This window comes from Chlorocebus sabaeus, chromosome 13 (assembly GCF_047675955.1).
Source record: "Chlorocebus sabaeus isolate Y175 chromosome 13, mChlSab1.0.hap1, whole genome shotgun sequence".
Taxonomy (NCBI): domain Eukaryota; kingdom Metazoa; phylum Chordata; class Mammalia; order Primates; family Cercopithecidae; genus Chlorocebus; species Chlorocebus sabaeus.
In genome coordinates this window covers 86,488,249-86,510,402 of record NC_132916.1, presented here as the reverse complement: position 1 = coordinate 86,510,402, position 22,154 = coordinate 86,488,249, and the positions used below count along the sequence as shown (strand labels likewise).

The 22,154-nt window shown below is 45.5% G+C and overlaps 1 protein-coding gene across 1 annotated transcript in view; it reads right to left on the bottom strand.

The window, feature by feature from the left end:
• Window positions 1–650: 650 nt before the first annotated feature.
• Window positions 651–22,154, bottom strand: part of GABRR2 (gamma-aminobutyric acid type A receptor subunit rho2) — a 57,124-nt gene continuing 35,620 nt past the window's right edge. Inside the window, exons 3-9 of the mRNA XM_008006596.3 lie at window positions 14,441–14,508; window positions 11,806–12,029; window positions 10,794–10,876; window positions 10,459–10,599; window positions 8,400–8,552; window positions 7,240–7,436; window positions 651–965 (exon numbers count right to left, since the gene is read on the bottom strand). Of these exons, the coding sequence (XP_008004787.1) occupies window positions 654–965; window positions 7,240–7,436; window positions 8,400–8,552; window positions 10,459–10,599; window positions 10,794–10,876; window positions 11,806–12,029; window positions 14,441–14,508 (1,178 nt within the window). The 3' untranslated portion in view covers window positions 651–653. The remainder of the gene's footprint in view (window positions 966–7,239; window positions 7,437–8,399; window positions 8,553–10,458; window positions 10,600–10,793; window positions 10,877–11,805; window positions 12,030–14,440; window positions 14,509–22,154) is intronic.

The following is a 22,154-nucleotide window of genomic DNA, read 5'->3' as shown; positions in this document are numbered from 1 at the left end:
AGTTCTCTAAGGAAAGAGACTCTAATTTTTCATTTCCACAGTACCTGATGCAGAGTGGGACCTCAATATTTAAAGAATGGTTGAATGGATGGCTAAATGAATAATCTCCTCTAATATTGCAAAATCCTGTAGGTTGCCATACTCCCACAGGCAAATCATTTCCTGTCTGGGATCTGAGTTCTTTTCCCTTCTAGGTAGGCACTTAATCCAGTTGTATAGGTTTATGGGTTTTTTTTGTTCCTAATTTCCTATCTCCTATCCAGAATGCCCCTAACCTTGCACTTCGTTCTTCCTTTTCCCTCCACAGCTGAATCCTAGACATCCTGAGGGTCTAAGAATGTCTAGGAGGCATTTGAGTCCTTATTTATAGGAGGGGAGTTCTTGTTAACTAGTTCACACACAAGAACAGAAGGTCCCAGAGAGACGTGAAGTGTGACGTGAGACATAGCATGAACAAGGAGTAGCCCCACGAGGTCTGGGGTCAGGGTAGCTGGAGGGCTCCTGGGCTCCTCTGAGAGATGAGTGCTGCTCAGGGTGGTCCAGTAGCTGCTGCTCTGTCTGGTGAGGGGCATGTGGTCAACAAGTCCACCTGTCAATGACTGGCCAGGCCCCCTTGATGTCTATGCCCTCTTCTAGGAACAGCCTTGGAACCCCTAGGAAAACACTGACCAATAAATTAAGTTGAAAAAAATGTAGGAGGCAGGGAATATCAACCTAGAGTATTTGTCAATGGCATGGGTGTTCTGGAAGATACGAAAACCCATCTGGCCCTTCAGAAGCCCCTTCTTTCTGGCAGCGTTGGCTTCACCACTCAGGCCCAGGTGGACCACTATTTTGTCTTGCCTTTCTTCTTCCGTTAGGATATGGCTTCTGGGATACCCAGCCAGGCTGTTGGCCTCAGACTCACTGTAGCTTCCATCCAGCATCATGGTTTTTGAATGAAGCATTCCACACATGCCCGGGAACTATGGGCAGCAAGCACAAAGAACATCATTAAGCCTTGTGAGGTGGGCAGAGGAGGGAGCCTGGCCCAAAAGCAAAGCCACATTGCTACTCAGAACCACAGAAAGACAGAACTAGAAAGATCTCCAGAGATTACTTAGTCCAGTGATCCTCTACCCTGGTTGCATATTAGAATCATCTGCACAGCTCTTTAAACTGGCCGTGCCTGGGCTGTACTTTAGAGCAATTAATTTAAAATTCCCAGGTGATTCTACTGTGTAGCCAGAATTGAGAATCACTGATCTAGTCCAAATCCCTCAATTGTAGAGGCAAAACCTAAGACCCAGAGAGCTATATGATTCTGAGACCACACAGCTGGTGTCAGAGCAGGACTTGAAATCCACATAGTCTGATTCTAGCTGCAGGACTCCACCTTTCTGTGCATGAATCAAAAGATGACTAGGACCCAGGCGCAGTGGCTCATGCCTACAATCTCAGTGCTTTGAGAGGTCAAGGCAGGAGGATTGCTTAAGGCCAGGATTTCAAGACCAGCCTGGGCAACATAGTGAGACTCCTCCTCTACAAAAAAAAAAAAAAAAAAATTTTAATTAGCCAGGCATGGTGGCATGCACCTGTAGTCCTAGCCAGGAGGCTGAGGCAGGAGGATCATTTGGGCTCAAGAGGTCAAGGCTGCAGTGAGCAGTGATCATGCCACTGCATTCCAGCCTGGGTGACAGAGCAAAACCCCGTCTCTTTTTTTAAAAAAGAAAGAAAAAGATGATGAGGTAGAAGAGTGTCCTTATCTTAAAAAGCTACATTTAAGAATCAAGGGTCATGGTATCTGCAATGTATTTTTAGACAGTTCAACTGCACCAACAGATACATGTTTATATGGAGAAAATGTACATTCATTCAGAAAATGAATGCATAATCCATTTTCTCCATATAAGCATGTATCTGTTGGTGCAGTTTTTGCCACACAAAAATGGAAAAATGTTAGCAATGTTGGATCTAGGTGCTGGGTACCTGAATGTACATGACCCTATTCTTTTAATAGTTTCTGCAAGTATGAAAGTGTTCATAAGACATTCTAAGTGGGAGGAAAGGAAGTGATTTCGCTTGACTTCTCCCCATAGTTTAGTCAGTAGAGAGTGGGCTTCCACTGGTGCCTGGATGCTTGGTGTTGACCAAGGGCAGGAGCCCCACTTGACACAGCCAATTGGTGTTGATTTGAGTATGTTCCTGACCTGGCTCTCAGCCCTTCAGTGCCTCTGGTTTTCCACCTAGGAAAGTGAAATAATGAAGTTTCACAACCTGCCTCTTATTGTTATGGATCTTGAAACTCTCAGATGAATATCATAAAACTTTAGAATGCAAAAATAGATGAATGATTTTATGCAGAATTAGAATTATTTGAAGTATTCTTATCCTTGAAGAAATTGTTTGTGGTTTGGGGGGCTATTTTTTTTCATCAGGCATGATTGTTTCATTATTATTTGCTGTGTCTTTGTTCCATCAGTAACAAATCTTTTTTTTTTTTTTTTGAGACAGAGTCTCACTCTATCTCCCTGTCTGTAGTACAGTGGCTTGATCTCGGCTCACTGCAACTTCCACCTCCTGGGTTCAAGCGATTCTCCTGCCTCAGCCTCCTGAGTAGCTAGGATTACAGGTGCCTGCCACCATGCCTAGCTAATTTTTGTATTTTTAATAGAGACAGGGTTTCATCATGTTGGCCAGGCTGATCTCAAACTCCTGACCTCAAATGATCTGCCTGCCTTGGCCTCCCAAAGTGCTGGGATTACAGGCATTAGCCACTGCGCCCGGCCAACAATTCTTGAATAATTAACATAGACTCATAGATATAAGGGAATTAGGGATAAAAGGTCAGTAAGAGGTCATCTCTCTCTCTTTTTTTTTGTTTTTTAGATGGGGTCCTGCTTTATTATTACCCAGGCTGGAGTGCAGTAATGCCATCTCGGCTCACTGCAGCCTCCACCTCCTGGGCTCAAGAGATCCTCCCACCTTGACCTCCCGAGTAGCTGGGGCTACAGGCACACGCCACCACACCCAGCTCATTTTTGTATTTTTTGTAAGATAGGGTTTTGCCAAGTTGCCCTGGCTGGTCTCAAACTCCTGGGTTCAAGGGATCCACCTGCCTTGGCCTCCCAAAATGCTGGGATTATAGGCGTGCACCACCATGCCCAGCCCTATTCAATTCTTTGTATTTAGGTATAATCACACCCAAACTGATAAAATTGTGTGATATTATCATGGGGGGTTATTTATTTATTTAAGGCACGGATCTTTACTTCTCCTTGCTCTAAACTGAAAATCTTTCTGCTAAAATGAAATAGACTTTTCTCCTACGATTTTGAGTTCAAATCAGGAAATGCCAAAAATTCTGATAAATCCCTGTTTTCCAGATTGGCCCGTTTCTAAGAAAGAGGAAGTGGCTCCTGGCATGTCAGACAAGGTCTGGCTAATCAGCCAAAGTATTGGAGCAGCTGAGGGGAGGCAGGCCCTGGGCTCCCACGTGCTCCCACCTGCACTTGTCTGCCATTCAAACCAGGGGTGGACCTATTGGGTCCCAGGCAGCTTTTCCCTTTACAGAGTGGAAATCACACTTCAGTGAGCATCAGAAGCACCTGGGAGCTTGCTTAAAATGTTGATTCCAGGGTGCCATCCTCAGAGATTCTGAATCAGTAGACCTAGGGTGTGGTCTGCTGCGGGAAGTCAGGGACCCTGAATGGAGGGACCAGCTGGAGCCACGGCAAAGGAACATACATTGTGAAGATTTCATCTTCATATGGACATTTATCCATTCCCAAATAATACTTTTATAATTTCTTATGCCTGTCTTTAATCTCTTAATCCTGTTATCTTCGTAAGCTGAGGATGTACATCAACTCAGGACCACTATGATAATTGTGTTAACTGTATGAATTGATTGTAATTCAATCTATGTTGAAATATTGGGGGTGGGTTCTCCCAGTAGTGGTCTCGGAAATCTATTTTTTGAGAACCTGTCTCAAACCCGGGAATCTATTTTTAGCAGACTCAGGAGGTGATTCCAGGGCAGGTACTCCATGGCTTCCACTTAGGAACCTCAGCTCTATTGGGAACCATTTCAATGACCAGGAATATTAGTTTCTCTGTGAGGCAGCAGATGGTGCGTTCTCCCTCTGTCTGCTCTCCAGCAACTGTGCTTCTTGGTCTTAAATCCTACATTTGACAACAGCAGAGTAGGAGCTCTCACCTCCTGGATGTCTGTTCTCACACAGACAGAGGGGGAGACTTAGGGGCCCGAGGCCCTCTCCACAGATGACTTCCTTGTCTCTTTAAACAAAGTCATACAATTGCTGGCAAAGATCAGGACCTGATATGGAAACAGGGCAAGTTGTGCTGGTGAACTGTTGGTTTGTGAGCCCCTGTTTGTCAGATGAAGCCTTTGCTATTTTTTTCAACTGCTCTATACAGGAAAGTCTAATGATTTATAAATCAAAAGTGTTTAAATATGGTCCAAAGGCCTGTGATAATGACCAGTGTACAAATTACCGAAGTTTAAACAAGTAAATTTTCTGAAGTAAAAAAGGTTTGACTAGAGCTTTAAAAATAAGCAAACTGGTATATTTGGAGATGTAAACTAAAAATAAAGTTCTAAGCCCCCAGACTGACTGAACTGACCCCCCTCTTGGTCAAGGGGACCCCAGAGAAACCTTAAAAACTGAGTTCCCAGTCATGACGGGACAAGAGGCCAGACACACCTTGTTATTCCTCCTCCTTTTGGGGTTTAGACACAACTGACCAGCGTTAATGCTGAAATAGAGATCGTAAGACAGAACAGATTCTTTATGGCCCTAAGATACCAAATTACAAACAGTACCTAAAGCCATTCTAGGACCACAGTGAAGTCACACACCCCTGCGCTTAGAGAATATACTGTGTGCTGCCACAAGGTTTTTCTTTTTCTCTTTCAACTAAACAAGCACTGGGCTCCAGATAAATGACGTTAAAACAATTTGAGGCTGGTGCGGTGGTTCACGCCTGTGATCCCAGCACTTTGGGAGGCCAAGGGGGCAGATGGCTTTGACTCCAGAAGTTTGAAACCAGTCTCAGCAACACGGCAAAATCCCATCTCTTTTAGAAATATAAAAACTAGCTGGACGTGGTGGCGCATGCCTATGGTCCCAGTTACTTGGGAGGCTGAGGTGGGAGGACAGCATGAGCCCGGGAGACGGAGGGCAGTTAGCAACCACTGCATTCCAGCCTGGGTGACACAGCCAGACCCTGTCTTTAAAAAAAAAAAAAAAAAAAAAAAAAAATTGCAGCTCACCGACCATCAGACACTGAGTAACCAACCCCGGGCCCCTGTTCCACCAGCCATAACTATAGCTTTGGCTGGACAAGAGAGTGATTTTAGTAACCTTCTCTTGATAAGGCCATCAGTCCTGGACCGGTCCTGGTCAGTTTACAGAGGCTGTTAACTTGAGTGCCTTTGTGTCCCTTTTGCACATAGGGTCTAATTGTAATACATTGAACTGTTCAGTCTCCACCGCAGGGTGAACACGGGTTGTATGTTACATGCACATTTGCTCAATAGGCATGTGTCAGGACTACCTTCAAAAACATTCATAAATCTTCCTATAGCCTATTGAATATGTGTATTTAGCCATATTCAGCATAAAGCTCCTACTCCAACACCTCCTCCTTCGAAGTGCCTGTGTCCAGGTCTTTACGGGAGGCTGCACTCCCCAGCCTGCAGGATGCCACCTTGCAGACTGGAGTCCTTTGTAAGAAATAAAGTCTCCTTTTCCAAATTTATAAATTTTTGATTTTTTTAAGTTAACAGAAACAAAGTGGAAATACTTGACAGGTATAATGCAGGTGTTGAAAGACAATTTTTGAAAAGGCAACATATTGAACAACATAGGTTTGAACTGTGGAGATTCACTCAGATTTTCTTCCACCTCTGCCACCCCACACACAGTAAGACCAATCCCTCTCTTTCGTCCTCCTCCTCAGCCTACTCAGAGTGAAGATGACCAGGATGAAGACCCTATGATGATCCACTTCCACTTATGAATTATAAAAATATTTTCTCTTCCTTATGATTTTCATAACATTTTCTCTCTAGCTTACTTTATTGTAAGAATGTAGTTTATAATACACATACAAAATAGGTGTTAATCGACTATTTATCTTATCAGTAAGGCTTCCAGTCAACATGAGGCCATTAGTAGTTAAGTTTTGGAGGAGCCAAAAGTTATACTTGGATTTTCTACTGCACAAGGGGTCAGCCCCCCAACCCTGCCTTGTTCAAGGATCAACTGTAGTATAATATAGTACAGTACAATATAGATAGTATAGTATTTATTTTTTTATTTTGTTTTTTTGAGATGGAGTCTTGCTGGACTCCCAGCAAGGACTGGACTGTCACCCAGGCTGGACTGCAGTGGTGCAATTTCAGCTCATGGCAACCTCTGCCTCCCTGGTTCAAGGGATTCTCCTGCCTCAGCCTCCCGAGTAGCTGGGATTACAGGCATGCACCACCATGCTCGGCTAATTTTTGTATTTTTAGTGGAGACGGGGTTTCACCATGTTGGCCAGGCTGGTGTGGAACTCCTGACCTCAAGTGATCTGCCCACCTCGGCCTCCCAAAGTGCTGGGATTATAGGCATGAGCCACCATGCCAGACCAATAATATAGTATTTCCAACTTGTTTCTGCATCCACACATAGAAGTTTTTTTCTTTTAAAGAAATACATATAAAATATTTAGCTTTAATCCTTACTGTGGCTGAATTTTCACCTGGCACTGATAAATAAAGGTGTTTTTTTGTTCTAGAACTCTCCCTTCTCTGGTCATAAGACAGGGAGACATTGTCCCTAGACATGTTCAGTAATAATAGTGAAAGTTTGTTTGTCTAGATCCTGATGTATGTGAAAGATCAAAACAACTTTCACATACATATCTCATGTGACTCTTACAGTAGAGGTGAGGGTTCTGTAATTTCCCTTTGACAGATGAGAAAACTGAGGCTCAGCACAGATGGCAAAGTTACTCAACTTGGGTTGTCTAAGACCCAAGCCTTCCTGTTCCTAGTCTTTGTCCAAAGACCTTCCTCTTTCTGGAATCCTTTGGGGTAGAAGCCAGAACCTATTCTAGAACAACATCCTCCTCCTTTTGCACAAACATCTCCTTTTTCTACATGCAACCCTGCCTCTGCCCCCTGCCCAGCCAACGTTCATTTTCACCCAGTAGCATGGACTTAGACAAGGGCGGAAGAAGCCCTCTCACCTTCTCCCTCAGCTTCCGTTCCTTGCGCTCCTGCACGGTGGTCAGGTAGTTGACGGCCGCGTACTCCAGCACCGAGAGGAACACGAACACAAAGCTGACCCAGAGGTAGATGTCCACGGCCTTGACGTAGGAAACACGCGGCATGGAGGCGTTCACGCCCGTGATGATGGTGGTCATGGTCAGCACCGTCGTGATACCTGCAACACCTGGCCTTAGTTGGGCTGCTGACAGAGGTCTAGAACTGCCCCCACATCTCACTAAGTCACGATTACTCTGTATCTCTTAAACCACGTGAGAAAGTACCAGGTGTGTTTCTGCCTCGGAGAGGGGCAAGGATCTGCCCCACCAGCAGCCAGGCCTATTCTCCCTGGAGCCAACCCGCTGCTTGTCTCATTATCCTTCAGGCACATTATCCTTCCGGCACTGCGTTTCTGTGATGTGGCCGACAAGGAGAGGACCTGTTCTCATGTGGAATTAAGACAGCGACTAAAGGACACCTCAGAAGGAACGTTCCCAGACTTCAAGGAATAGGCACATTCTCCCTCATCTAAAGTCCCTGAAGACTGTGAAAATTCCCAGAGGCCCATCGTGCGCGATTCTTCTTCACTCTGTCTTGCTGCTTAAACCCTCACCTTTCTCAAAGCCCAACCTAATGTTGTCTAAATTTACAACGACGTGTTGTAAACTCTCACTCTTGAATTCAGGGTCGGTAAAAGGCTAAACCACAGCTCCAGGGAACGTGGCCCTCCTTTTCCCAGAAATCTCATATTCTGTGCCCTGCTTCCAAGCCCTCAGTCTGTCTGAACAACGCCAGCAAATGAAGTTTTTGTATTTACAGAAGGAATTGTTGGCATTTGCAGAATCATCTTATTTATCCAAATACTGAGCTCTGATACTGCCAGTTGTCGAAGTCTATACCCCAAATCTTTCTGAAGTGATGCAGTCACAGTTGATGTTGTTTTACTCCCTCTGGCTCTCACAATGTGGAGGAAACTGAGGCCAGCATCTAGATGGTAAAGGCAAGAAGCAGGAGAAGTTGCTCCTTCTGACTCTAACAGCTCATCAGTTAAGAACTCTAAATAATGATTTTTACTTTTTGTAAACATAGTGATAAGTTGGAAAAAATAACCACCCTACCACATCTTATGAAATGCTTTTACCCAGTGAAACTCTGGCAGGCACAGCTCTGCGGTCGATCCAGAAGGACACCCAGGACAGCATGACCATCAGAGTGGCGGGGAAATATGTTTGGAGCAAGAAGAAGAAGATGTGGCGACGCAACGTGAAATTGATGTACAGACGGTTGTACCAGCCTGGGGGACACAGCAAGAAGCCAATGAGGTTCCATCTGAGAGGTAAAAGCAAACTGTGTCCCTGGGAACCCGTCTTTCACTGACATGGCCCTCATCAGCAACAGAAAGTTGAAATTAATGATCAGTTGGCTTAACATAATACCTTTCTTTTCCGAAATCTAAGCACTTTCTCCTATATATAAATATCTTGCCAATATCTAGTACATTTACTATCTTAGTTGGTATTACCTAACTTCTCTTCACAGTATTTTGGGAAAGGGTAGAACTAAACAGAAGGGAAGTTTTAGTCATTTGGGTTTTTGTTTGTTTGTTTTTGAGACAGGGTCTTGCTCTGTAGCCCAGGCTGGAGTACAGTGGCACACTCACAGCTCACTGCAGCCTCAACCTCGCAAGCTCAAGCGATCCTCCCACCTCAGCTTTCTGAGTAGCTGGAACTACAGGTGTGTGCCACCATGCTCAGCTAATTTTTTTTTTTTTTGTATTTTTTTGTAGAGACAGGTTTCGCCATGTTGCCTAGGCTATAGTTGTTTGTTCTGTTTTTGTAATTTCCAAATTACAACCATATTTCTTGAGTGACTTGCTGCTCAAGAGCATGAGAGGTTGGAATAGTTCTATTTTGTTGAGGCCAGTACCACTGAGGCAGGAGCTGGGGGAGCTAGGCTCTGGTCACTGTCACCTTTGTTGTGAAATTGTCACCTTTATTGTAAGACCCTAACCCTTTACCATGTAAACTCCACATCTGTCACAGAAAGAAATAGGCTGTTCACATGATTCTAAAGTCTGACATTTGGGACATGAGGAAATGAGACTCTTAGAGGCTTTTCCAAAGCCTTAGCTAGAGTCAGTTGCGCTTGTTTCAATGCAGGCCTCCAATGCCCAGGCTAGTGTACAGTTCACTGGCACTAAGTATATTATTCACAATATAGTACAACCCTCACCACTATTCATTGCCAGAACTTGTTCATCATCTCACATAGAAACTCTGCAGCCATTAAACAATAACTCTCCATTCCCCCTCCCATGAGTTCCTGGGAACCTTTATTCTATTTCTCTCTCCTTATTTTTTTTGAATAGAGACAGGGTCTTGCTCTATTGCCCAGGGTGGAGTGCAATGGCACAATCATAGCTCACTGCAGCCTCAAACTCCTGGGCTCAAGCAATCCTCCCTACTCAGCCTCCTGAGTAGCTAGAACCAAGGGCATGTGTCACCATGCCTGGGTAATTTTTTTTTTTTTTTTTTTTTGAGACAGAGTATCACTCTGTCCCTGAGGTTGGAGTGCAGTGGCGCGATCTCAGCTCACTGCAACCTTCGCCTCCTAGATTCAAGTAATTCTCCTGTCTCAGCCTCCCAAGTAGCTGGGATTATAGGGGCGTGCCACCATGCTCGGCTAATTTTTGTATTTTTAGTAGAGATGGGGTTTTGCCATGTTGGCAAGGCTGGTCTCGAACTCGTGGTAGGCAGAAGCCAGAACGTATTCTAGGCTACATTATTTTAATAATCAAAATTTAGGCTGAGCATGATGGCTCACGCCTGCAGTCCCAGCACTTTGGGAGCCCGAGGTAGGAGGATTGCTTGAGTCCAGGAGTTCGAGACCAGCTTGGGCAACATAGTAAGACCTCATCTCTACCAAAAAAAAAAAAAAATTGGCTGGGCATGGTGGCACGTGCCTACAGGCCCAGCTAATCAGGAGGTTGACATGGGAGGATCACCTGAGCCTGGGAGGTTGAGGCTGCAGTGAACCATGATCTCGCCACTGTACTCCAGCTTGGGAGACAGAGTGAGACCTTGTCTCAAAACAAAAAACAAAACACACACAAAACGTATTTTCCTTGGGGTTAAGGCTGAAGAAGAATTCAAATATGCTTTCTTGCACATTTGAATCAGATTGTGGCAAAAGATAGCTACCAGTGCTACTGTAGAAGGCCAGTCTGGAAGTCGTGTGAAATTTCTGAATCAGAAACTGAGACAAGGAGATCTTCTCATCTGTTTTTAGGGATTCATCCCCATTCTTCCAGTACAGCATCAGATCTTCATCTGTATAGGCATCTTTGGGAAGAGGAAAACAAGTTAATGTGACTCCTTTGCTTCTGATGCAGGGTGAAGTAACAGGGAAATCCCGTGCCAGTCCAGAGGTAAATAGGTCTTAATGCTGGCAGGCAGGGCTCAGCCTCATGATTACTAAAATGGCACCAAGATCAGAGAGGAAAGAAGACAAAGGAATTAGGAATGCTGATACTTACAGCTCTCCAGCTCCAAAGAACAGGTCTGGGAGTCCAGGGGAAAGTGGCTGAAGTCCATGTTGCACATGGCAGTGACCGTAATCCTAGACAACCCAGAGTCACGTATTGGCTTGTGCAGTGAATTATTGGCTCCTACATATGCACAGAGCAAGAAGGCACAGTACACAACCGAGCAGCTGCCTCCTCACATCGGCTGCAGAAGCTTGGAAACATAGTTATCTGAGTTATAGAACCTTAACTTCTAGAGTTTTGTCGTCTGTAGTAGAGGATTAGTGCTCTGCCAGATCCCTGTTACTGGGCTGGTGCGCCCCTTCCCCAGCCACTGGCGGTGCTGGCTGCTAATGGCTCTCTCCCGTGCCTCTCTCTGGGCTTTGCCCTCAGCCAGCAGGGCCACCTCCTCAGGAGATACCTGGGAGGCCCCCTGCTCAACTTCCACCCAAGGCCAGAAGTGTCTAGTATCAGCATTGCATTCTGGTGAACTGTACAAGCAGACCAGGGGGATGTGGGACAATGAGCTTCATCAGTGACAAGTAGGAAAAAAGCATTTTTTTTTAAAGATGTGTAACATGACTGCTTACGTGACTCCCCGTACTCCAGAAGCCAGTCTGCAATAGCCCTCAATACACAGTAGCTATTTTTTAGGGGGGGATGGGAGGACGCTTTTTTAAAATGTTTTTTTTTTTTTTTAAAGGCTATTTAAAAAAAAATCTTTATTACCAATCAACTAGAATGACATGCTCTCAGGGAACAGAAGGTACAGCGTATGGAAGGTCATTGTCTCATTCCAGCCAAAGTAGTCTTCTCACCCAAGCTTAAGACCCCCAGTGATGGGGAAGTCATCCCCTGCCGGGGTGGCCATGTCATGTTTAGATAGTTCTGACTGGCATCAGAAGGCTCCTCCCATCCAGGAACCCACAGACCCAACCACAGTGACAGTCTTCAGGGCCAAAGGGCCTGACCACACATACTGGAATGGCATTGGACAAAGGAACAGTGGCCCCCAGACAGCTACCTCATGCTGTACAGCACATGTCCATCCGGGAACACCCTCAGCATGATGTTGTCAGTGGTGGTGTCATGAGTGAACGACCTTTTGGAGTGAACAAAGAAGACATCAGGGACCCAGATCTTCTTCACCAGCCGGCCATCAAAGGTCATGCTCTTGTTGCTGGCGCTGGAGAAAGCTAGCCTCTCATCCTTCCAGTAATGCCGCAGGTACAGGGTCATCGTGAAGTCCTGTGGGAGCCGGGGTGAGACCAGACACAAATGGTTTAGAAAGTTTTCTTCCTTACAATCAACCCATCATCCACTACTGTGATGGACATCTCAGGCTCAGCCTCCAGGTTCAGAGGTGATAGTTCTGCAGCCCTGTGGCATGCTGGCACTGTGCAGCTGGAAAGAGAATGGCCCATTTTTATGCATCATGCACTTGGAGCCCAGGAGACTGAGCACCCAGCCCCTCAGGCTTTGCAAATGAAAACTGTGGCTGTTCTCGCAGCCCGGCCTGGCAGCCAGTGGGGAAGGATTTCTCCAAAGTTCTGCTCTCTCTCACTTAGACCTCTCCACACATGGTTCCTTACCCACTGGCTAACCATTCCATTTCAGTTTAGCGGCCACTTCCAGAAACCTGGATAGTCGAAGTCCCTCTTAGGAGGATTCTTGCCATTAGGCTTGTAAGATCCTTGAAGGAAAAATTGTGTCTTGCCCACCATTGCATCCCATTCACTGTAGAATTTAGTGCCTGGGAAAGCACGTAGTAGATGCTTAATAAATATTTGCTGGTTGAAAGATTGGGGAGATAAATGGATGAGGGGCTGGGCAGCTGCATACCTACTATAATTTCTGCCTGAAATCTTATCCTGTTCAAAAGTGTCTCCTTGCCTGCATGATTGATTCCTTAAGAGTTTGGTCCTCCACATAGCCAGAGCTGACACAGGTGCAAATGGAAAAAATAACTGCCCAAAACATCCTCTTCTGGGTGGAGAAAGGCTGGAAAGAGTGCATGGTTGTGGTGGGCCCAGAGGGAGCCCTGGGAAGAGAGGAAAGAATGAGCGAGCACTGGGATACTGCATACATGAAAGTCTGTCCCTAGACTGATCCTGGCTCCCAGCGCATCAGTAGCTGCCAGCAACTCCCCTTCCACACACAAGGAGAGCAGCCAATACATGAGTAGGAAGAAACCAGCCAAATACCCCTTCTGGCTATTTCCCTTCTAGGACACAGAGCTGAAGAGCAGGCTCTGAGGGCCATCGCCCGGGGGAAGTGCAGATTCACAAACACTGTGTATGGCTACCTTGGATATTACCTACCTACTGCTGGCGTCCACCTGCCTTCCCACGGGTTGGTGGTTGCTCTGTGAGAGGCAGGTCATTCTAGATACCTCTCCCTGCGATCCTGAGCCACACAGGACAAAAGTCTTTGCACTCAGCACAGACATCTGGGTTGATTCAGTCTAGGGCAGCCAGGCTGTCCTAGACACAGCTGGTTCTGGAACTGGGCTCAGCTGTTGGATATCCAAAGAGGCTGGCAATGTACAATCTAGCATCTTGGAAACTGTCATACCTGCACCTTTCACACCTGGGCCCCATATTTTGCCAGGTGCTGGAGCTATGGGGGGTGCACAACCTCAGTATCAATCATATCAGCTCTGCCAGGCTGGGTCGATTAGGAGCCAGGGGAGTTCCCACTCTTCAAGGGCAGATGACAGCATTGCAAGTGGGATGCAGTGCTGGAAAGTGGAGCCTCCCCGACTTTTATTTATTCCACACATTTTCAGGGCCCCTGGGGGGCCACACTGGACTAAACTTGGAGATATTGGGGTAAAGAAAAACACGAGTCCCTGCATTCATGGAGCTTATAGTCAAGCATGGAAGACAACCAATATACAAGAAAAACCCCCAAATAAATGTATAGCACAATTATAAATGATGATGTAGGCTATGAAGAAGAAACAAAAATTCTTCAGATCAGGAAGTCAGGAAAGCCTCTTTGATGAAGTCTCGTTTTAGCTAAGGCCTGAAGGATAAGAAGGAGATAGCTGTGGGGAGGGCCAGAGCTGGGGCATGCTCAAGATCCCTGAGGCAGAAGAAAGAGAAGTTTGCAAACTGAAAGAGAGGCAGACAGAAGAAGGAAGAGAGGAGGCTGGGGCCCTGGGGCGGGGGGTGCACCCCTCCACTGGGAGCCCTGCAGGACACCCAGGCCCGTGGTGGTAGAATGGGGGTAGACGTGGCGTGGGGGCCACTGCCGCAGAGTGAGTTGGGGAACTGCACATGCAGCAGGAACTGAACATCAGAAAGCTGCAAAATTTCAGCCTGAAACTGTCCACCTCCAGTACCCCTCCAGGTGTGGTTCGCCTGGTCACGTGCATTATTTTCAGCGTGTTGAAAATGCAAAGTCTCACTCCCAGAGATTCTGAATCAGGAAGTGTGAAATGGGGCCCAGGAACCCACATTTAACCAACTCCTCAGGTTATTTTTGCCCACGCAGCTTGAGAATGCCCACTCTAGATTTTACCGCTCCAGGGCTGACTTCCAAGTGCCCATTTTATCACCTCCAGCTCCCACTCTGCCCACACGGGCACAGCCGGCACCACCGAGGCCCACCACACTACAGACTGTCACGCTGTCTCACTGGAGGCCGCTGCATACCATGTCCACCTCGGAGATGCTGTCCAGGCTCTCCACCTGCACGTCCACGCCCACCGGGATGGCAGGGCCTGCAGAAGAGCAGAGACAGCTGGTTAAGGCACCTTCCTCTCTACCTCTGGGCTGGGAACAGCCCCCGTTGGCTTCCCCCGGGGAGCCAGGACTGGAGCAGGCTAGGGCAGAGGTTTAGAATTCTATGAGGGTTTCTTGCTAGTTCCTGACGTGTTGGGTGTCTGAGCTCTCTCCATGAGGTCAGCAACTGTGCCTGCCTTAAGTGCCATCCCTGGGTCAGGCTAGATGTGTAATCCATGCTTATTGGATGAATCGATGAGCTGATCGCTACTTTTTACATCCTAGGGCTGTCTCTGTAGGGTAGAGGTAATAATGTTGCTCTAGTGCCTGACCGGAGACACTGGTCATATGGGCCTCCTGTGACGACTGAAAAAGAGAATGAGGCCTAAGAGTCTCCAACTCTGGGCTGGGCACCTGCATGCCCTGGTCTGGATTCATTCAGTCATTCAGGCTCTACCTATGCAGACCCTGACATATAGCTGGGGTCCAGCCTTCTAGAGGCCTTCAACCCAGGATGAGACAAGATCTTCTCTGTGCAATGTCACATCACAGCAGAGGACAATGAAACCTTGTCAGGCCATGTCAGATTAGAAGTATGAGAAAACCCAGCACAGAAACTAGCACTGAACTTCATCTGGCCTACAGCAAGATTTCCAAAACTGAGTTTGTCTGTGGGGTCCTGTCCTTTTCCTTGAGCTGGGTGATGGTTACGTGGATAAGTTCACCTTAGGAGAATGTAGTGAGTGATACACTTATAATGGGTGCACTTTTCTGTGTGTATGTTATGCTTTAGTAAAATGTTTTTTGGATTTTAATTTTTTTTTAAACTTGGAAAAACCAACAGCCTGCATCTGCCAGTCATATTAATGAATGCCATTACGCTTGAAGTCAGGCGCAGCTGGGCTGGGCCTCAGGGGGAGAGGGCATTGTCCAGAGGCCAGCCTAGCTGTACATGGATCCTCTTGAGCCCTGACCAGGGAACACAGGACCAGGACGTTCTGATCCACTGTGGTCTGAGCGGGGAGAACCTTAGGGGGACTCGGTGAGTCTGAGTCCTGAGGGATGAGCAGAATTGGAAGGGGCTGAGACTTTGGCCATGGGCAGGGAAGGAGGATCAGAGATTCTCACATGGCGTACGTAGGAACTAGAAAGCCCAATCCTCAGTTCTAGCCCACATGCAGGGCAGAGGTCCTCTTGGAAGTAGTCCAGGGCAGGGGATGGCCTCACTGACTCCCCCACGGCTCCACGTAGGCCTGAAAACACTTGAAATCCCACCGTTCAAGATTTCCTGTTTTGGCTGAGCCTGACAGAATGGAAGTATTTTATTCATTACTGGTGAAGTTGGGTGACTATTTTCTCTTTCTTAAACATGAAAGAAAATAAGTACAATGCTTTAATTTTTCCCTCTCAGATAAATCAGGGTATAAGTTGAACGTTCTATTTTTCTCTGTTCCTCAGATGATAGCTAAGATCAGGACCCATGAGAAATCTTTGCTCTGACAGTCGTCTGTACTCTCTTTTTTTTTTTTTTTTTTGAGACAGAGTCTCGCTCTGTTGCCCAGGCTGGAGTGCAGTGGCATGATCTCGGCTCACTGCAACCTCTGCGTCCCAGGTTCAAGCAATTCACCTGCCTCAGCCTCCTGAGTGGCTGGAATTACAGGCGCCCACCACCACACCTGGCTAATTTTTTGTATTTTGAGTAGAAGCCAGGGTTTCACCATGTTGGCCAGGCTGGTCTCGAACTCCTGACCACAGGTGATCTGCCCGCCTCGGCCTCCCAAAGTGCTGGGATTATAGGCGTGAGCCACCACACCTGCCTGCATTCTCTTTTTATTCCAGGGTCCGGAAGTGCTTTGAGGGTGCCAGAAATGGGATGGCCCCTGTGGGAGGAGGCCCCTCCTCAGGGCTTAACAATTGCCTGTTTTTCTCCCCTGAGGGACTTGCAACCCGAGGGAGGGTGTGTGGGCAGCCTGGCCAGAGCTGTCTCCTAGTACCAGGATCCCACTGCCTGCTAGAGGTTTCCAACACCATTCATTCCCTCATCTTGGGGACGCTTCATTAGTCTGAGGTGTTCAAATGGCCCGGAGTGGCACTTTAAATTCCGGGGTAGCACAGCCTCCTGTGGAAGATGTACAGTAGTCTCCCCTGCTTTCTCTAAAGTGCCAGGTGACCTGCTGGATACAGCAGTCCCAAGAGCTGCAGGGAAGAAACAATATAGCAATGGCCCTCTTGGATTCATGTTCTAGTGGCCTGGTTTTCAGATAATGCGCACAGTGTTTGACCAGGAGCTACTTTTGGCTCAGGCATTTTCCAGATAAAATGTCAGCTGGCCTGGTGTTAGTTACCGTGTCTGTTCTCAGGGCCTGGCTTGCTCTTCAGAGCTCCAGTGCCCTTTTAAGGAGAAATTTGGTAAAAACCGCGAGGGAGGCATCAGTGCTCTGGAGGTATTGCCCACGCGGAGTGCAGGTCAAGGTTTCAGGCACCCCGGGTTGTTGGAGGAAAACAATCTGTCTATTCAGGAGGTCGCAAAGCCACATTCAGGGAAACTCACACCTCAAGTTTGAGCAGAGACCAAAGGCTCTGCCCTCCTTGGTCTGAGCACTGCCTTTGACCTGCCCCACTGCCTGGCTCTCCAGATCTCCACTTTGTGGCCCTTCCTAACCTAGGTTTGGGAGAAATTCTTGCAAATTACTGGTCTTTCTCCTTCTTCCATGAACAGTTTTATGTTTTAAGTGGGGCTGAGTCCTAACCAGTCCTATTTAAAAGGAAAGTAGTCTCGTTAAACTAACGAGGTTTGGCCCCTTAACACTGCCGTAGGGTTTTCTGCTTTAAGAGAGGGGCTGGGCTGGGCTGGGTGAAGTGGCTTACACCTGTAATCCCAGCACTTTGGGAAGCCAAGGTGGGTGGATCATCTGAACCTAGGAGTTCAAGAGCAGCCTCAATAACACAGCAAAACCCCGCCTCTACAGAAAATACAAAAATTAGTTGGGCATGGTAGCATGCACCTGTAGTCCCAGCTACTCAGGAGACAGAGGTGGGAGAATTGCTTGAGCCACAGAGGTCCAGGCTTCAGTAAGCTGTGAGCATGTGCCACTGCACTCCAGCATGGGCAACGGAGTGAGACCCTGTCTGTAAATAAATAATTTAAAAATAATAGTAATGAGGGATCTGGTAACACAAAAAGTCTTCTCTTTGGGATTTCTCTTCTCTGGTGAGATTTCAGGCAGTGTAGCCAGTTAGGTGACAAACTCAAGGCACCATTAGGGAAATACATGCTTAGCCAAGGGCTCTTCTTGGTTCCTAACTTTCCACCTTAATTTTTCTTTGCATGGTCGTGGAAAGCACACTTTAGGGATTTATCACATCCAGCAAAACATTGAAAAAGGTAATAAAACATGTCCAAATCAGGTTCACTCCAGGAATGCAAAACTGGTTTTAACACTAGAAAATCAATCAAGGAGTTCCAGTAATAGCAAGCTAAGTAATTCACACTAACCTTTCTATTGAAATTTTTTAAATTGGACAAAAATATAAAAACTTACTTTTTTTTCTTTTCTTTTTTTTTTTTTTAAAGACGAATCTCGCTCTGTCACCCAGGCTGGAGTGCAGTGGCATGATCTCGGCTCATTGCAACCTCCACCTCCCAGGTTCAAGTAATTCTCATGCCTCAGCCTCCCAAGTAGCTGGGATTACAGGTGTGCACCACCGCACCCAGCTAATTCTTATAGTTTTAGTAGAGATGGAATTTCACTGTGTTGGCCAGGCTGGTCTCAAACTCCTGGCCTCAAGTGATCCGGTGGCCTCAGCCTCCCAAAGTGCTGGGATTACAGGTGTGAACCAATGTGCCACAAGAAAAACTTAACTTTTGAAGGCATCAAAGTTAACAAAACAGGCCAGGATTGGGGGTCTGGGGGAAGCAGAGTCCCAAAGGGATGGCCCAGTATTTGGATCTACTTCTCCTAGGGGCGTTTGCCGACTCAGGAGGGGAACTGAGAGGCAGAGAGATGCTTTTGATGACTTCAAGGAGCTGTGGGACAGGATTAGGGTCCAAGTGCTCACTTAGTGGAGCTTTGTAGTTCATACATTGTACATCCCAAAGACTGCATTCTAGAAATGAAGGTGGACCAGAGTAAATAAACCTTTGTAGGGTTCCCAGCTTAAATTATGTCAGTCACTGAACATGGATTAAAGCTCTCTGGAGTGGTAGTCCCCTCAAGCAACCTCAGGTGTTAATACCACCAGGCACCTGGCAGCAATAAATATAAATTATAAATCATTATTTGTATTATATAAATTATAAATTATTATTTATATTATTATATAAATAAGTTCATAAGCAAAAATGAGCAGGCACATCAGAAAATAAGGCATACACAATAACCAGCAGGAAAATAAAGAATATAAACAGATCCATAGGGGTCTTTGGATACTGAAATAAGATAGACTTTAAAATATCGAAGTTTACTATGTGCAAAGAGATTTTTAAACATTAAGATTGAGAGTTTCTGCATAAAACTAGAAAACTATAAAACATGGAATCAATATAAATTTCCACATTAACAGACTACAAGAGAAAAATTCTTTACCTCAATAATTGCAGAAAAAGCATTTGTTAAAATCAGTACCTATTTATGAATTTTTAAAAAATGAATAGAAGGGAATTTTCTCAATGTGATGAAGGAGAGCTACCAAAAAATCTACATTAAATACCATCTTTAATAGTAAAATGTTGTAAGATTTCCTTTGAAATTGTAAATGAGACAAGAATGCCATTGAGGCCACTACCATTGTCCTGAAAGTTTTAGCCAGTTCTATAGGAAAAGAAAAAAAAGTTATGACAATTGGAAAGTTATGACATTATTTGCATGTTGTACGATTGAGTATATAAAATTTTAAAATCAGCAGATAAACCATTAGACTGATGAAAGAGTTTAACAAGATTGTTAAATATAGTCAGTATATAAAAATCAATTACATTTCTCTATACCAACAGAGTTTAAAAAATGATTTTTTTAAAGTATCTATCATTTGTGAAAGCATCAAAAGTACCTAGAAATAAGCACATAGAAATAAGTCTATGAAACTATCTGAAGTTCTCCATGTAGAAAACTATGAAACATTATTGAGAGAAATTAAAGCAGATCTAAATAAATGGAGAAATATATCATGTTCATGTATTGGAATATTCACTATTTGACATGATTAGGCTTTCTGTCCCCACCTAAATCTCATCTTTAATTGTAATCCTCATTATCCCCATCATCCCCACTTGTCAGACCAGGTGGGGGTAACTGAATCATGGGGGTGGTTTCCCCCACACTGTTCTCATGATAGTGAGTGAGTTCTCTCAAGATCTGATGGTTTTATAAGGGGTTCTTCCCCACTTTGCTCAGCATTTCTCCTTCCTGCTGCCTTATGAAGAAGGTGCCTTGCTTCTCCTTCATCTTCTGCCTTGACTGTAAGTTTCCTGAGGCTTCCCCAGCCATGCTGAACTGTGAGTCAATTAAACCTCTTTCCTTTATAAATTACCCAGTCTCAGGCAGTTCTTTGTAGCAGTGTGAGAATAGACTAATATACTATGTAATACAAATAACTGACAAAGAGCTAATATACAGAATATATAAATAACTCCTAAGAGTTCCATTAAGAACAAGTCAAATAACCTAGTACAAAAACAAGCAAGAGATTTGAATAGGCATTTCACAAAAGAGAAAATTAACAATAAACATATTTGGGTGATGGGTACACTAGAAGCCCAATGACCACCATTACACATATATTTATCAAACACACACATGTATCTGCTGAATCTAGAATCTAAAAAAAATAAGAAAACAATTACTACTACCACAACAACAAAAATGATAAACATCTGAAAAGGTGCTCAACCTCATTAGTAGCTCCATTAAAACCACAATAAGATATTCTTACTATATACTAACAAAGGTGGCTCAAATGAAAGGGTGACTACCCCAAGTGTTGGCAAGGATATGGGGCAACATATCAAACACTGCCAATTGTGGGGGACAGGGGTGAAAACTGGTACTACTACCTTAGAATGCATTACCTAGCAAAATATAAGCTATGTACACCCCATGACCCAGGGACTCCACTTCTAGAAATGTATGTGAATGTGCACCAGAAGACATACACAAAAATATTCACAAAGCTTTCTTTGTGATAGCTAAAAGCTGGAAATCTCCCAAATGTCTGTCTCTAGTATAGGATACATTGTGGTGTATTCATACAATGGAATTTCATAGTTACATGTAATAACATAAGAGATTTTCATCTTATGGATGAATATGTACTATATGCTTTCATTTATATAAAATTCCAAAACATACAAAGCTAAATTATGGGGTTGAAGATTACATATGTTGGAGATGAAAGCATAAAAAGTCAAGGAAGTGATAGCCAAAAGGTAACTGACTGGAAGGGCATGTGGAGAGGTGATGGGTTTCTGGGGAATAGAAATATTATTTTTCTTGATCTGAATGATGGTCACCTGGGAGTTTATTTTAGGCTATTTCACTGTACATTTGTTTAGCATCCTTTTCTCAATGTGTATTATAGCTCAAAGTTTAAAAATTAGTAAGAAAGGCCGGGCGCGGTGGCTCAAGCCTGTAATCCCAGCACTTTGGGAGGCCGAGACGGGTGGATCACGAGGTCAGGAGATCGACACCATCCTGGCTAACATGGTGAAACCCCGTCTCTACTAAAAAAATCACAAAAAACTAGCCGGGCGAGGTGGCGGGCGCCTGTAGTCCCAGCTACTCGGGAGGCTGAGGCAGGAGAATGGTGTAAACCCGGGAGGCGGAGCTTGCAGTGAGCCGAGATCCGGCCACTGCACTCCAGCCTGGGCAACAGAGCAGGGACTCCGTCTCAAAAAAAAAAAAAAAAAAAAAAAAAAAAAAAAAAAAAAAAAAGTTAGTAAGAAAAATAACACCTATTAATATTTTGAGAAACCAGTATTTGGAAACAGTGGCTTAAAAGCTCATCTGAGAAGGTGAGGCTGAGGGGCTTGAGTCTCAAATCTAGGCAAATTGACTAGGGTCTCAACTTAAACTCCACGTTTTTTCTAGGGGGCTTTTCCTGAGCCCCTGAGTAAGGTCGTGGGGTCCCCACAGTGTCCCATTCTTCTCCTAGTGTAACATTCACCTGCTTCCTCCATCAACTTTCAGGGAGAGCAACTGTCTTTCTGCTTTGTCAGCCTCCAAAATCTGCACTCAAGGAAACACCAGAACCCCCCACTCCCACCCACCCCCACTAGTGTGGGGCGGGGAGGTTGGCATATTAATAGAGACCAAGATCTAAGGTCAAATGGCACAAAGTTCCTCTGAGGTGTGGGAGGAAGAAGAGGAAGGGTGGTGTTGATGGCTTTGTGGTCCCACAGGCAGGTCATTCACCAACCCGGACTCAGGAAACGGGCCCCTGAATTCCCTACTCCAGGCTTCCCCAACCAGCTCTCCAGTGGTTGAGGGGCCTCTGTTTGCTGTGGCCCACAGCATGGGCCAATACCAAGAACGACCAATACCAAGAAGTGGAGGATAAGCCCGAGAAACCGCCATGCCCTGTGCATGGGCCACAAGACGAAGCCGGCTCGCGAGCAAAGTGGAGCCGTCTCTCTGTCCCTCGGATCTCC